The sequence below is a fragment of the Scylla paramamosain genome, unplaced genomic scaffold (genome assembly GCF_035594125.1).
Source record: "Scylla paramamosain isolate STU-SP2022 unplaced genomic scaffold, ASM3559412v1 Contig18, whole genome shotgun sequence".
NCBI classification, from domain to species: Eukaryota; Metazoa; Arthropoda; class Malacostraca; order Decapoda; family Portunidae; genus Scylla; species Scylla paramamosain.
The window spans coordinates 885,001-902,157 of record NW_026973683.1 but is presented as its reverse complement, the minus strand read 5'-3'; the positions used below and the strand labels follow the sequence as shown (position 1 = coordinate 902,157).

The following is a 17,157-nucleotide window of genomic DNA, read 5'->3' as shown; positions in this document are numbered from 1 at the left end:
AACGGCCGCGGGTGTGCGAGACGAGTCGAGGCGAGACTGACGCTGCTTTGTGGGTTACCTCAGCTCCCAGGTGCTTGACCTGACCTTGATTGTGGCCCGTCCCACACGTGGGAAGTTTAGCATGTTGGGAATCCACCAGGGTTAGCGTGGAGTGTCCAGCCGGTTGGTCAGTCACTACAAGGGATACCTGGGCTTTCATTTCCTTTGGTGAATGAACCCCAATGATGGGAAGCAACCTGGATTTAGTCATAGTTTAACATGTAATATGTACCTCAGAGGCCTCCACTGGAAGTTATTGTAGTTTTCAAGTATATTCGTGGTTCTTGTGACAGTAGGTAACACATGAAAGACAACCTCCTTCCGTACACATCAGAACTTTACTTTAAACTGGTGTGATTTTTTAGTGTTTTATGAATCGATAAGAAATGAGAGAGAGCTTTGTTGATTTGAATATTTATGGACTGGTAACAGTAACTGGTGCGTGCTAGGCTCATCTACATACAGGCCAAGGAAACCAGATTCCCGTCCCCACACAGCCGCCATTGATGTAAAAGCATATAGGAAGTTTGTGGAATAAGATCAATCTATACCCACTGTTGTGTTTATTCTTTTCACAAATTTTGCTGAAGATTCGTGAATAGATAGTAAGTGGTACCCTAGTTAGAGGAAAGGGGAGGCAGGAGGATAGCAGTATAAGCTCAAAATTAATCCAACTCTTCGTTACAGGTGCAACTGCAGTGTGTGTCAACGTGGAAGGGCTCAAGAAAACAGTCGTAGCGTGCCTGCTTCTGCGGGTGCAGCCAGCAAGGAGATTAAAAGGGTGTGTATGCTTGCAATTACGACTGCGTACACGTGGAGACAAACTTGGAAGGCAAATATTTTAGTGTGCATAGGTGTGGGTTATGTATATATATAGTTTCAGTGGAGACAAACAATGGCAGGCAAATTAATATATTAGTGTGTAGGTGTGTGCTGTGATAAAGTACTTGTCTAGTAGAGGGACGCTTGCTCTTTGGCTTTACTTCTTTTGAAGCTGGACACCGATGATGGGAAGCAGCAACCTGAATTTAGTCATAGTTTAACATGTAATATATACCTCAGAGGTCTCCAATGAAGTTACTGTAGTTTTCAAGTGTATTCGTGGTTCTTGTGACAGTAACAGACAAGGGACAACCTCCTTCAGTACACAACTTCGTTTAAACTGGTGTGACTACTATTTAACGAATCGAGAAGAAATGAGAGCTTTGAGTGTTTTCAATATTTATGGATTGTAACAGTAATTGGTGCTTGCTAGGCTCATCTACATACAGGTCAAGGAAGCCAGCCTCCCGTCCTAGTTTAAACCAGTGTGACTTTTTAATATTTCACGAATCGATAAAAAATGAGCTTTGAGTGTTTTCAATATTTATGGATTGTAACAGCAATTGATGCGTGCGTACTAGGCTCATCTACATACAGGCCAAGGAAGCCAGCCTCCCGGCCCCACACGGCCGCCATTGATATAAAAGCACATCGGAAGTTTGTGGAATTATTTCAATCTATACCCTGTTGTGTGTATTTCCACAAATTTTGCTGAAAGTAGTGCCCTAGTCAGTGGAAAGTGGAGGCAGGAGGATAGCAGTATAGGCTCGCCACTAATCCAACTCTTTGTTACAGGTGCAACTCCAGTGTGTCAACGTGGAAGGACTCGGGAAGAGAGTCATGGCGTGCTGTGAGCCTGCTTCTATGGGTGCAGCCAGCAAGCACAAAAAGGATGTGTATGCTTGCAAGTACGCGACCACTTGCACGTGGAGGTGACAAACAAGGTGTACAAGGTATGTTGTGATGAAGTACTTGTCTAGTAGACGAACACTTGCTTTTTGGCTTTTACTTCTTTAGGTGAAGCCGGACACTGATAGGAAGCAGCAACCAGAGTTTTAGTCATCGTTTAAACATGTAATATGCACCTTAGAGGCCTCTTCATAAATTATTGTAGTTTTCAAGTGTATTCGTGATTCTTGTGACAGTAGGTAACACATGAGGCCATAACCTTCCGTGCACATCAAAACTTGCTTTAAACTGGTGCGATTTTTTAGTGTTTTACTATAAGAAATGAGCTTTGAGTGTGGTAGATTTGAATATTTATGGATTAGTAAGTAATTGGTGCGTGCTAAGTTCATCTCAAGGCCTCCCGTCCCCACAGCCGCTATTAATGTAAAAGGCATATGGGAATTTAGTGGAACGAGATCTCTACTCACCGTTCTGACTTCAGTGTGTATTCCCTGAATTTTACTGGATTAGTGAATAGACAATGGATATAGGGTGATGCACCAGTGAATGGCAAGGGGAAGAGGCAGTATATATAACTCACTGCTAACTCTTCATTACAGGTGCAGCTCAACAAGTGGAATAGGACCAGTCCGCAGAGTGGTGTGCTTGTACCGGTGCACACCACGGTACCATATTTCAACCACGGTATCTAAATCTCGTGAGGGGGGGGGTGGGGGTTGAATTGTGGCAATTCACCCCCACCCTATGGAAGAATTTCGTCATCCACAATTCTTTCCACTAACCAAACTTACCCTGAACCATATACATGTAAACTTACCAACCAACCAAACTTATCCCAAACCATATACATATAAACTTAACCTGAACCATTATATATATATATATATATATATATATATATATATATATATATATATATATATATATATATATATATATATATATATATATATATATATTACACACACCAAACTTACCCATGAACCATATATACTTACCAAACTTACCCTGAACCATATACACAAACTTACCATGAACCATACGAGATACACTTACCAAAACTTACCCATATATATATATATATATATATATATATATATATATATATATATATATATATATATATATATATATATATATATATATATTCCATGAACCCACACGTATTATATAAATTTACCAACCAAAACTTATCATGAACCACCAACATAAACTTCCAAACACCAAAACTTACCATGAACCACACATATTATATAAACTTACCAACCAAACTTATCCTGAACCATATACATATATAAACTTATCATGAACTATATATAAACTTACCATGAACCATATATAAACATACCAACCAAAACTTACCATGAACCATATACATAAACTTACCAACCGAAACTTCTTACCATGAACCACTTACATAAACTTACCAACCAAAACTTACCATGAACCACATACAAAAACTTACCACCAAACTTACCCTGAACCATACATATATACATGGAAACTTATCATGAACTATATAAGAATAAACTTACAAACTAAATAAACTTACCCATGAACTAATATATTTAATTAAACTTACCATGAACCACATATATACTTACCAAAACTTACCATGAACCATATATATAAACTTACCAACCGAAACTTCTTACCATAAACCATACATACCACCAAACTTACCCTGAACTATATACATATACATGGAAACTTATCGTGAACTATAATAAACTTACAATCTAATATAAACTTAACCCATGAACTATATATTTAAACTTACCATGAACCACTTACATAAACTTACCAACCAAAACTTACCATGAACCATCCATATACATAAACTTACCAACCGAAACTTCTTACCATGAACCATATACATGGAAACTTATCATGAACTATAATAACCATGAACCACATACATAAACTTACCACCAAACTTACCCATGAACCCACATATAATATACATAAACTTAACCAAAACTTCTTAAACTTATCATGAACTATACATATAAACTTACAAACCAAACTTGCCCATAAACTATATATTTAAACTTACCATGAACCACATATATATACTTACCAAAACTTACCATGAACCACATATACAAACTTACCAAACAAAACCTATGAACCCACATATATAAAACTTGCCACCAAACTTACCCTGAACCATACACATAGAAACTTACCATAAACCATATATTTCAACTTACCATGAACCACCCACATATATACTTACCAAAACTTACCATTAACCACTTACATAAACTTACCACCAAGCAAACTTACCCTGAACCCCATATACATAGAAACTTATCATGAACCATATATTTAAACTTACCATGAACAACCACATATACAAACTTACCAACCAAAACTTACCATGAACCACATATATACTTAACAAAACTTACCATTAACCACTTACATAAACTTACCCCCAAGCAAACTTACCATGAACCATATACATATAAACTTATCACGAACTATATATAAACTTACCAATTTACCTATGAATTACATAAACTTGCCATAAACCACTTACATAAACTTACCAACTATTGCATAAAACTTACCACCAAGCAAACTTACCCTGAATCACATATATATATATATATATATATATATATATATATAAACTTACAAACCAAACTTACCCATGAACCACATATACACAAACTTACCATGAAACTTACCAACCAACCAAACTTACCAACAACTTATAACCATTACCATATAAACTTCCCAACTCTATATACACACCATCACCATATAAACATAACCATTACCATATAAACTTCCCAACTCTATATACACCATCACCATATAAACATAACCATTACCATATAAACTTCCCAACTCTATATACACCATCACCATATAAACTTCCCAACTCATAAATTGTCCAACTTAACATGTTGTTACCATGATGCAATGCAACAATAATAATAAAAGGCTTGTTGTGCATTTTTTTTGTGTGGGGGGGGTGCGTGTTGTAAGTGTGTATCATTTTTATTTTGTGTATAATGATTTCAATGCAAAAAATTGATACATTTCTAACCAACTTGTCATGCAATAAAAAAAATAAAACCAAAAAACTAACATTTCTAACCAACTTATCATGCAATAAAAAAAAAAAATTAAAACCAAAAACCAACCAACTTATCATGCAATAAAAAAAATAAAACCAAAAAAAATAAATAACTAAAACCATGACATACATATATAAATAAAACCATGACATATAAAACCAAAAACATAAAACCCCCAATAAAACCAAAAACATAAAACCCCCAAAAAAGATAGATAAAACCAATTTGATACATATAAAAACCAAACGTATAAAACCAAAAAAAAAAAAAAATGAAACCATGATACACATTTCTAACAAGTCAACTTATCATGCAATAAAAAAATAAATAATACAACACATTGACAACTAACCGGCAACACTGCCAGCCCCACTCATCTGGTTAGGAAGGCGGCCCTTCCACGCCTGGGAATGGAGGGGGCACCGACAGCAGGAGGTAGTAGTGTTGGGGAATGTCAGTCCTCTTGTTCTTCAGTGGGCCGTGTCCTCTTGGTGTCTTGATTCTTCTGGCTGTCCTTCTATCGTTGTGTTGTGAAGGGGGGTCCCATCTTGCTCTTCTTTCTTTGGTGTCCATGTCTTACTTAATTCTTCTGGCTGTCCCTCTATCATTCTGTTGAAGGGGAGGTCCTCTTGGTCACTCCTCCTCTGGTGTCTTCGTATCTCGATTCCTCTGGCTATCGTTCTGTTGAAGGGGAGGTCCTCTTGGTCACTATCTTCATCTTGCTCTAACTTCTTTGGTCTTTGTGTATCTTCATGTCAATCTTGAGGCCATTGCTTTACTTTGTTAAAGGGTATGTAAGCAAGTCTTCCTCCTCCTCAAATCTTGTGCATCTTCATGTTCTTGTTTTTCTTTCTTCATGTTATTGATGTCCCATTGATGTCCGTCTTGTCTAGGCTTCCTCTTCATTGCCTTGGTCTCCTGATTGCTGCCTCGATCTGCATTCAATTCATCCTCTTCACATCAACTCCGTACCTGAAATGCATTTGGATTTATTGTTCATTTCAATAACACAAATCTATTGAGAAAAACCAATGATTCAACCTTATCTACTCTTAACTATAGCAAAAGTTAAACAATCATCTTTCATTAAATCTATTTCATTAAAGCTTAAATCTATTGAGAAAAACCAATGATTCAACCTTATCTACTTTTAATTAACTATAGCAAAAGTAAAACAATCTTTCATTAACTCAAATAATCATTTAACTCAAAATAATCATCTTTCATTAACTCAAAATAATCATCTTTCATTAACTTGTAAAATAATCATCTTTCATTAACTTGTAAAATAATCATCTTTCATTAATGACTCAAAATAATCATCTTTCACTGATGACTCTTAAAATAATCATCTTTCATTGATGACTCTTAAAATAATCATCTTTCATTAACTTGTAAAATAATCATCTTTCATTGATAACTCTTAAAATAATCATCTTTCATTAACTTGTAAAATAATCATCTTTCATTGATAACTCTTAAAATAATCATCTTCCATTAACTCAAAATTTTATCATCTTCCATTAACTCAATATAATCTTGTTAACCCTAATCATCTTTTGTTAACCCTAATCATCTTTTGTTAACCCTAATCATCTTTTGTTAACTCTAATCATCTTTCATTAACTCTTAAAATAATCATCTTTCATTAACTCTTAAAATAATCATCTTTCATTAACTCTTAAAATAATTATCTTTCATTAACTCTTAAAATAATCATCTTTCATTAACTCAAAATAATCATCTTTCATTAACTCAAAATAATCATCTTTCATTAACACAAAATAATCATCTTTCATTAACTCAAAATAATCATCTTTCATTAACTCTTAAAATGATCATCTTTCTTTCATTAACTTGTAAAATGATCATCTTGAACTCAAAATGATCATCTTTAACTCAAAATAACCTTTAATTAATTCTCATTAACTCAAAATAACCTTTCATTAACTCAAAAATAACATTTCATTAATTCTCATTAACTCAAAATAATCTTTCATTAACTCAGTAAAATCTTTCATTAACAATATAATCTTTCATTAATATAATCTTTCATTAACTCAAAATATTTAATTAACTCGTAAAATGATCTTTCATTAACTCAAAATAATAATTTTTAACTCAAAATAATCATCTTTAACTCAAAATAATCATCTTTAACTCAAAATAATCATCTTTAACTCGTAAAAGTCATCTTTAACTCGTAAAAGTCATCTTTAACTCGTAAAACAGTCATCTTTAACTCGTAAAACAGTCATCTAACTCAAAACAATATTTAACTCATAAAATAATCATCTTTAACTCATAAAATAATCTTTCATTAACTCATAAAATAATCATCTTTCATTAACTCTTAAAATAATCATCTTTCATTAACTTTTAAAATAATCATCTTTCATTAACTCTTAAAAGAATCATCTTTCATTAACTCATAAAATGATCATCTTGAACTTAAAATGATCATCTTGAACTCAAAATAACCTTTCATTAATTCTCATTAACTCAAAATAATAATCTTTCATTAATTCTCATTAACTCAAAATAACCTTTCATTAACTCAAAATAACATTTCATTAATTCTCATTAACTCAATATAATCTTTCATTAACAATATAATCTTTCATTAACTCAAAATATTTAATAAACTCGTAAAATGATCTTTCATTAACTCAAAATAATAATTTTTAACTCAAAATAATCATCTTTAACTCAAAATAATCATCTTTAATTCAAAATAATCATCTTTAACTCAAAATAATCATCTTTAATTCAAAATAATCATCTTTAACTCAAAATAATCATCTTTATCTCAAAATAATCATCTTTAACTCAAAATAATCATCTTTAACTCAAAATAATCATCTTTAACTCAAAACAATCATCTTTATCTCAAAATAATCACCTTTAACTCAAAATTATCATCTTTAACTCAAAATAATCATCTTTAACTCAAAATAATCATCTTTAACTCAAAATTATCATCTTTAACTCAAAATAATCATCTTTAACTCAAAATAATCATCTTTAACTCATAAAACAATCATCTAACTCATAGAACAATACTGAACTCGTAAAATAATCCTCTTTAACTCTTAAAATAATCATCTTTCATTAACTCTTAAAATAATCATCTTTCATTAACTCTTAAAATAATCATCTTTCGTTAACTCTTAAAATAATCATCTTTCATTAACTCCTTCTACTAAAGACACTCCATTCCCATATTTTTTTTGATACATTTCTTCTTAATCCTTGTCTAGTTTTGTTTGTACCTCTGAACCAACACTTGTCCACTACCATGCCACATTAACAGTGCTGCTCATCCTCCCTGGTAGTGCAGCTGTCCCCTGTAATTCAACACTCCCGCCAGAGATGACTCGAACCTACTCACCTGAAGTGGAGGGCAGGGTGGTCCAGGGAATGACAAGAGTACACGTTGATCTTCATGCTTCTCCATCTGAAAACAAAATTACATGAACAGTTTTTGCTATGTATGAACTGTACTAATTTCACACAACTAATAAAGATAACACACCTTTATTAACTTTGCTTCCCCATTCATTGAAAAGTCAGGATTCAAAGGGAGGGGAGGGGAAAAGGTACTTTATGTAAGAACAAAGAATAATAAAGACTGAAGCGCCAGTCTGCTTAAAGCTCAAAAGGATACTCCAAAATTGAAGGACAGGTGCCTTGAAACCTCCCTCTTGAATCTTTATACACTAAATTTATCACAATGGCCAACGTGAAGGCTTGTACACCTTAACTACTTCCTAAGAAACTCACCCTCGACAAGGTGGTCACCATACATCCACCTGCAGGACCACAGCGTCACGGAAGCTTCGGAAGACTGGTTTGAAGTAATGGGGCGAGTCCATCTGAAAAAAAAAAAAAATAAATAAATAAATAAATAAATAAATAAATAAATAAATAAAAATAAAGTACGTAAAAACTGATAATACTGACGTAACTGAAAATATTGACAAGAACTGGAACTTTTTGACAAGATAGTAACGTACAGAAGAACTGAGAATATTGATGTAACGGTGTATTAACAAGAACCGGAACTACTGACAAGAACAAAACATTAAAAAGTAAGAGAAGCTGCGAGGAGCGATCAGGCCTACACATGGCACCCCAACTGTCCTAACACGTGGCAGTCCCGCTCGGCTTCCTCTCTGCAGTATTCATGTTAAATAAAATACCCAGTGATAACTACAAACTCAAGGGAATTTGAGGAAAGAAAAGAGAATTAAAATCTCAATAACCACGTGTCGGGCTGGCTTCGTTGGGAGGGGACGGTGCACGTGTCGGGTTGGACGGCGGTGCATGAGGGCGGCGCGCATGCCAGACAAGCTTGCGTTAAGTCACAAAGCGCCGAGGAAAGCCACGCAGCGTTTGAACAATTCCGTATCAAAACAGCCGCAGCCCACCGACACCTCTAATCCCGCCCTGCCGGCTTCCTCCCCTCGCCCCGGGAAGCCACACAAACCGAGAGGAGCCGCCGCCGCCGCTGTCCCCTCCTGCCACCACTACCACCAACGCCACCACCACTTCGTGAACTCCATCCATCAGCCACGCCAGCTATGTCACACAATACGGAACGACACCTGACATAACATCTAATCGCCCTTCATTAACAGCTCAAATCGACCATTACCGCACTAACACTAATAACGCTTACGAAATACACATATGATCTCTATATACACCTGAACTAACATCACACGCAATACAAAGCCTTAATACGAAGCATAAAACACTGATACTTTAACTTACCATCATGAACAGCAGCACGGCGAAGCGAGTAAGGCGAGACAATGCGGAGTACATCCTCCTCTCATGAAGGCTTATGACGCACTAACCGCTGGCTGACCAATGGGCAGATCCCCTACCCTGAAGCCACGCCTACTTTTGCTTTTAAACTTTATTCCTCTTCCATATGCTGTAAATATATACAACTAACTTAACTTATTTGTTCAGGAATGGAGATATGCAGGAGAAAAATATATTAAACCTTTTCCTCTATCTATACGAGGTATCATCAATGGCTTAACCACCGTTGCATTAGCCTCATTGTCTCCTTTTCCTTCCCTTTACAATTACACATGGGGAAGATAATATAAGCAACGAGGTTAGAAAAGAAACATAGACGCATGAGTTTATAAATATTTTTTTCGAGACGTAGTGAATAAAAAAGGGAGAAAAGTCGTGATTGTCTATATTTTTCTCATCCTTCAAATCTCGCCTGGAAATACAAAAATATGTAGCCGTCTATGAATATAAATCTACGTATACACAAAGTAACTTCATTTCAATACTTCTGGATGAAAAAAAACAATGTGACAAAACAGTTACAATAAGAAGATTAATGGGTAATAAAAAGCTACCTACCTACCTTCTTATATTTCACCATTGCCTTCTGATCACGTTATGAAGAAAAAGAAGAAAAAAAAATGACATAATCGAATCACTTCAATACTTCTGCACGAGGAAAGCAATAAATAAGTTAATAAAGATAGATAGGTATTATTATTTTAACAGATAATAATAACATACCTACCTTGTTAAATATTTAATCATCACTCTCCTAAAAGCATTACATTATGAAAGAGACAAAAAATATGACATAATGTAATCACTTCAATACTCTGGACGAGAAAAACAATACGATGACTTCAGGCTCTTCCCACTCTCTCTCTCTCTCTCTCTCTCTCTCTCCGTGGTGTGGGTGTGTGGTGGAGCGGAACATAGGCTGAGAAACAAGGATCTCCGATGTATGTGGAGGACAGTTTGATAAGGTCCTCGTGTCTCAGTCAATGTTGCCTTCACCACCCACCCACACTCGTCACAGTCTCTTTACATCAGACTGCATTATGAGATACCAGCGCCACATCACTGGTTTCAAAAGGGTCCAGTTGGAGTTACACTGGTTTTCAAGGGAATTTTAATAGTTGTAGTGACAGTTTAACAGTATTTCTACACTATGAACAGGAGAAACACTATTAAAAACCTGGCTAATATCTGTGGCCTTGGAAAATAGACTAAGACTTCAAAATGTTTCAGAATACAGGCCTTTTTAATGTCACGTGGGTTTTTAAGTATGTTTTTATGGTTGTAGTGACAGATTGATACTATTTCTACATTATGAACAGGAGAAATACTCTTGAAAAACTGGTAAATCATGTCTGTGGCCTTGGAAAATAGACATAGTGACAGCAAAATATTTCAGAATACAGGCCTTTTTAATAAGTGGGTTTTTAAGGATGTTTTTATGGTTGTAGTGACAGATTAACAGTACTTCTACATTATGAACAGGAGAAACACTCTTGAAAACCTGGCAAATCATCTCTGTGGGAGGTTAGTTTGTGGAGGTGAGAGAGCAGTGTTTCAAAATACAAGCCTACCACCCTCCCTCATCACATTCCCAGGAGAAACAAATATGCCTTCAGTTTAACACATTTATTTGTGCCTTTTAATGTCGGGAGGAAAGGAAACGAACTGAGGAACGTAACACGGGAGGGAAGTAACGTGGAATAAATATTGGGCCACGCACTCCTGCTCTCTGTCAGGGTCTTGCTGGCTGGGAACGGATAGAGACGAGGAATTTCCTGTACGTCGACAATACAAACACTTGCCGACGGTCATTGGATGAACTGACGAACGCACGAACGAAAGAAACGTAAGGATAAGTCATAAAAATAATCAATAAGAGGGAGAGACAGAATACATGGAATGGTTCTTTGTTTACAGTAGTTGAAGCACCATTAATGAAACTACCATACAGCATAACTACTATCATGGGGGATGGGGTATGTCAGGAGGAAGGGGGCTGGGCATGGACTGGGCAGCATGTCTGAGGGAGGGCAGTGCTCTTTGAATTATGCATTTTAGAACAAATACATCTTCATCAGAACACAGTAACACAGAATAACATGGAGGAGGAGGAGGAGGAGGAGGAGGAGGAGAAGGAGGAGGAGGAGGTTATATATATACAAGTTCGATATACACTAGGTTATGTACAAAGTCATATAGATCGATTCACTGTACAAAAAATACACTGTCTCATTTTTTCTTCCTCCGTCGTCTTTTCCTAGTCTGTGGCAAAGGTGAGGAGTGAGGTAGTGAGGTGGGGGGGGAGGGCATAAGGACATACTGGTGGCTTTCTCATCCAGCTGTCCTTTTTGCCCTAAAGTTCTGGTTTTGAGAAAGAGAAACACTTGTGGTGCCTTTCAATAGTTGGTGAGTTTTTTTTTAGTTTTCTTGTTTCTCTTTCTGTTGAGTTGTGTGTCTGTTTTTCTTCTTGTGATGTGAAAGGTATGATTATTTTTTCTTAGTTTGGATGCAACTGGTTTTCTTCTTCTTTTCCTTCCAGTGGTTACCTAAATAGTTTTCCTAAGTTCTCTTTCTGTTAAGTAGTTTAGTTTTGCTTTTCCTCTTTGTGACATGGAAGGCAGTGAATACCTGTCCTTCAATCTGGCTGCATCCATTTTTCATGTTTTATCTTCATCTTCTAAACTCTTCCAACACTTTTGAATCCTCCTACAATATTTTTCCACATTTCGTCATCTGTTCTCTCCTTGTGACTGAGATCCTGCATCTTTACGATAGTTCCTGCAACAGTTTTCCACACAAGATCTCTGGAGGTCACCCAGCTGAGCCCCCATTCAGTTCCCTGCAGTGGTGGCCTGTCCTCACACACACTCTAAGCACCCTTCCTGATTTCCTGAGTCACAGCCAAGCACACAGCATTCCCACACACCTCGGTTCATGTGGTACAGTTCCAGGGTGTTGTGCGGTGTGTCTTGCCTTAATTAACACAGCGAGAGATTGTTTCATTACACATCAATCAGGCAGTACTTTCTATATTGCAGGGCTTTCCTCCAGTCTTGTATTGCTTCATAGCCTTCCTGAGGTTATGACTTAGAAGCACCTGGTTTGTGACATAGTACAGTTTGCATTTCCATTGACACAACACTCAGTCATTCAAGAGTTGAGATGTAGTGCTGGGAACTGACCTGTGAATCTGACCTTGCTGGGAATGTTACAGATCTGACCTGAGTGTGGCAAGCAGAGCACCTTGTAAGAACCCACTCAGTCAGTCAGGCAGTCAAGTTGTGGTAATAGTCATCTGCCACACACAGCAAGCCAGTTAAGGTCAGTTATTTAGGTTCAGCGCATATTAGTCGACAGTTAATCTTACTTTCTGTTTTCTGTTGCGTGTTTGGATCTTGGCTGTGTTTGAGTTGAGTCTGGAACTGAAATGCAATGATGTACAAGTGTGTGAACGAACATCTTACATTCACACACACAAGGGCACTCTTCATTTTGAGTCTCGATGGACGAATCAATGATTACATGAAACATAGGAAGTGATGTTTGTTTGATTCAAGTCTTGTAACATAATGACTAGTACAATGTGTGTGTGTGTGTGTGTGTGTGTGTGTGTGTGTGTGTGTGTGTGTGTGTGTGTGTGTGTGTGTGTGTGTGTGTGTGTGTGTGTGTGTGTGTGTGTGTGTGTGTGTAAGGAATGCTTTAAGAATGTTGAGTCAGCAGGAATGAGAACAGAGGTCACAATTGATGAGCATCTGAGGAATGAGAGGGTCACAGGAGGTGAGGGAATGCCTGTCAGTGTGGCACGAAGGGTTCTCCTCAGTGGACACATGACTTCAAAAAATAAAAATGACTATATGCATGTCAGGTGTTGTGAGGCGTGATGAGACAATGCAGGATGAGGGTGATGAGGCCACGGACACAAGCAGGTCATGAGATTTCTGAGACTCTGTGGGAGATGGGAATGTTGGGGTGGAGTGCGGCAAGGCCACGACTCCAGCGGTGAGTGCCTGCCCTGCAGGAGGCAAGTGGCAGGGGATGGCATGGCATGACTGACACGCTCCCATCACTGGCCCCACCCTGCTGCCCTGACTGGCAGTGGGCACGCAGGGCAGGCCACAGCCACTGCCAAGCTCATTGGCCACTGGTACACCGTGGGGTGCGGCTCACTTCAGGGGGTGGGGGGTGCTGCACCTGCCCCGTCCCTCTGCACCTCCCGCTGCCACCAGGAGAGGGTGAGGGTGAGGGCGAGGGCCGGGGAGGTGCAGGGGTGTCCTCAGAGTACCAGCGGCGGCAGCTGGTGCTCGTTGTAGTGGTGGTAGTGATGGTGGATGTGCTGGTGCACATGGTGGGCCTGGTCCCCAGGGGGGCTCTGCTCAGTCGGTGGGGAGCAGGGTGCCTCCAGCAGGGACCCGCGCTCCAGCCAGGCAACCACCTGTGCCATGGCTCGGTCATGGTCCGCACCGCGGTGCCGGTGCTTGCTGGCGTGGGGGGAGGCAGACCCCTCGACCCCCAGGCCCCGTGGGGACTCGTGCTTGGAGGGGGATGGGGCTTGGCTCACTCTCAAGGGCTGCTCAGGGGAGGTCTTGAGGCTCTGTGGGGAGCTCTGCTGGGGGCACCGCGAGCCACGGCCACTGCGGCCCCGTGGTGACGACCGCTGCGTGTCCCCGCCGTCATAAGACCTGGACCGGTGGTGGTGGTGGTGGTGGTGGTGATGGTGCCGTGGTTGCTGGTGGTGGTGGTGATGGTGGTGGCTGGGCAGCGTGGGCGGGGAGGGGGGCTGGTCGGGGGTGTTGGAGGGGGGTAGGGGCTGGAAGGTCTTGTCCAGGAGGTGGGAGCGAAACAAGTGTGGTGGTGAGTCCCTGGCCAGGTCATGGGAGTGGGAGCGGTGGTGGCGGCGGCACCCCTGGCGGGAGGCGGAGGAGGGGCCGTGCGTGTGGCTGTGGTAGTGTGTGTGGCGGCACGGGCAGTCCGGCTCCAGCAGACGTGCCTTCACCTGCGCAGGGTCTGGGGGAGAGCAGGGGCAGGAGGGGCGTGGCCGGCGGCGGCGGGTGTGGTGGTGGTGGTGGTGGTGGGGGTGGGAGTGGTGGCTGTGGTGATGGGAGTGGGCAGGGCGGTGAAGGGGCGTGTAGAAAAGATTATTCTTCTCCATGTTGGCTTGAATAATCTGCAGTAATTCATGTCGTTGCAGAGATGTGGACCTTCTTCTTCCTCCTCTCCTCCTGCCTCGCTGCCCCCTCCCACACCCATCATCCTCATAATCCTCCTCGTCCTCCTTCTCCTCCTCCTCCTTGTCCTCCTGATGGGGGCGGCCTCGGCTTGCCTCAGGGGCCACTGTAAGCTTCACCTTGATGGTCCGTGAGCCGCTGGGGGGGAGGGACAGCGAGGAACCCACCGCCTCGTAGATTGTCCTCACCAGCCCCGCGATGTCCTGGAATTGTGAGGTTGTGTTAGTTTTGTTACTCTCTCTCTCTCTCTCTCTCTCTCTCTCTCTCTCTCTCTCTCTCTCTCTCTCTCTCTTACTGGTATTATTATGACTCTTTCTGTCTCTCTCTTGCTATGTACTAATACTATTTCAATTACCCTGCCTATCATACTACTACTACTACTACTACTACTACTAGTCTCTGTCTCTGCTACTAACAAAATACTCAAATACTATAACTTCTACTGCATTACTATCTGTTTCTCTGTCTCTTACTACTACTACTACTACTACTACTATCAATACTCACATCCTTGGTAACCTTGCCATGTCCATCGAAGTCGTACAACGTGAAAGAAAATTCCTGCCTCTCCAGGTCGCCCGCTGCCACACTCACATCGCAAGACACCTCCTGCAACACAATGACACACCTGTTGACACCTGTCTGGCTTGCGTTTACCTGTTTACACCTCTCTGCCTCTCTTTCCTGTCTTCTTTCTCCTTCCTTCTCTCTTATTTTTTTTTGTTTTATTGATTCCTAATTAATTTTTCTGATTTTTTTTCTTTCCTCGTCTTTTTTATTCTTCTTTTTCTTCTTATTATTCTTGCACCTCCTTCTCCTCCTCCAGTTATTCTTGGATATTTGTTTATTTTTTTCTTCTCTCCTTTCTTCTTCTTACATCCCCCTCCTCCTCCTTCTCTTCCTCCTCCTTTTCCAGTTTTTTGTTATCTAACTTATTTTTCTGTTCCCCTCCTCCTCCTCCTCCTCTTCTTCTTCTTCCCCTTCACTTCTATTTCTGTTTGTTTGCTTCGTTTTTTCTTTTATTAATCATCCTTTTCATTATCTATTTTCTTTATTCTCTTCCTCCTCCTCCTCATAATTTTCATAATTTTTATCTCTCTTCATTCTGTCTAGTCTATTATTATTCATCCTCTTAATTTATTCATCCATCATTCTTCTCTAAATTTAGCAACCTGTTTTACTTTAAACTTCCTTTTCTTCTTCTTCCTCCTCCTCCTTCTCTTTATCTATTAATTTAAATATTTCCGACTACAAGACAGGATTAAGTTATAGACTGAAGGTGTGTGTGTGTGTGTGTGTGTGTGTGTGTGTGTGTGTGTGTGTGTGTGTGTGTGTGTGTGTGTGTGTGTGTGTGTGTGTGTGTGTGTGTGTGTTCCTTCCCTATCTAAATCTGACGGCGAGCAAACGAAGAGATAAAACAAATTTACCTGACGATTCTAGGATGTTATAAGTTCTCTCTCTCTCTCTCTCTCTCTCTCTCTCTCTCTCTCTCTCTCTCTCTCTCTCTCTCTCTCTCTCTCTCTCTCACCAATCCATTGACGTTACTTCTTCCTCCTCCTCCTCTTCCTCCTCTTGCTTCCCCTCCTCCTCCTCCTCCTCCTTCTCCTCCTCTACTATCTCCTTTATCTCCACCACTAATGGGCGCCTGATCTCCACCACTCACACTCTCTATCTCAACAGATGAATGGGTGCCATGATAACAGAGAGAGAGAGAGAGAGAGAGAGAGAGAGAGAGAGAGAGAGAGAGAGAGAGAGAGAGAGAGAAGGGGGAGGTGGTTTGTGTGTGTTGGTTTTGCATTTTTTTCTTTTTTTTTTTCTTTTCGTTATTTTTGATTCTCTCTCTCTCTCTCTCTCTCTCTAACTATTCTTTCATTCACCTGTACTACTCTCTCTCTCTCTCTCTCTCTAACCATTCTTTCATTCACCTGTACTACTCTCTCTCTCTCTCTCTCTCTCTCTCTCTCTCTCTCTCTCTCTCTCTCTCTCTCTCTCTCTCTCTCTCTCTCTCTCTCTCTCTCTCACTCACCTCAACATACGTGCCGGCGGCTAGTGGGTGGGCAGGGCGGGCGTGGGTGGGCGCGGGCGTGGCTGTGGGCGTGGGGATTAGAAGGTCTTCTTCTCCCGCCCTCACCAGAGTCTCAGTGTCTGACCTCCCGCACCCTTCCTCCTGCGCCAGCACTGCAAAGGTCATGTTAGGTCAGGCTGGGTTGCCTTGGGTGGTGGCAGAAGAAGAAGAA

The 17,157-nt window shown here is 39.8% G+C and overlaps 1 protein-coding gene across 1 annotated transcript in view; it reads right to left on the bottom strand.

Moving 5' to 3' along the window:
- Window positions 1-11,306: 11,306 nt before the first annotated feature.
- Window positions 11,307-17,157, bottom strand: part of LOC135097356 (protein naked cuticle homolog 2-like) — a 26,935-nt gene continuing 21,084 nt past the window's right edge. The window contains exons 2-4 of the mRNA XM_063999165.1: window positions 16,947-17,098; window positions 15,428-15,529; window positions 11,307-15,123 (exon numbers count right to left, since the gene is read on the bottom strand). Of these exons, the coding sequence (XP_063855235.1) occupies window positions 13,969-15,123; window positions 15,428-15,529; window positions 16,947-17,098 (1,409 nt within the window). The 3' untranslated portion in view covers window positions 11,307-13,968. The remainder of the gene's footprint in view (window positions 15,124-15,427; window positions 15,530-16,946; window positions 17,099-17,157) is intronic.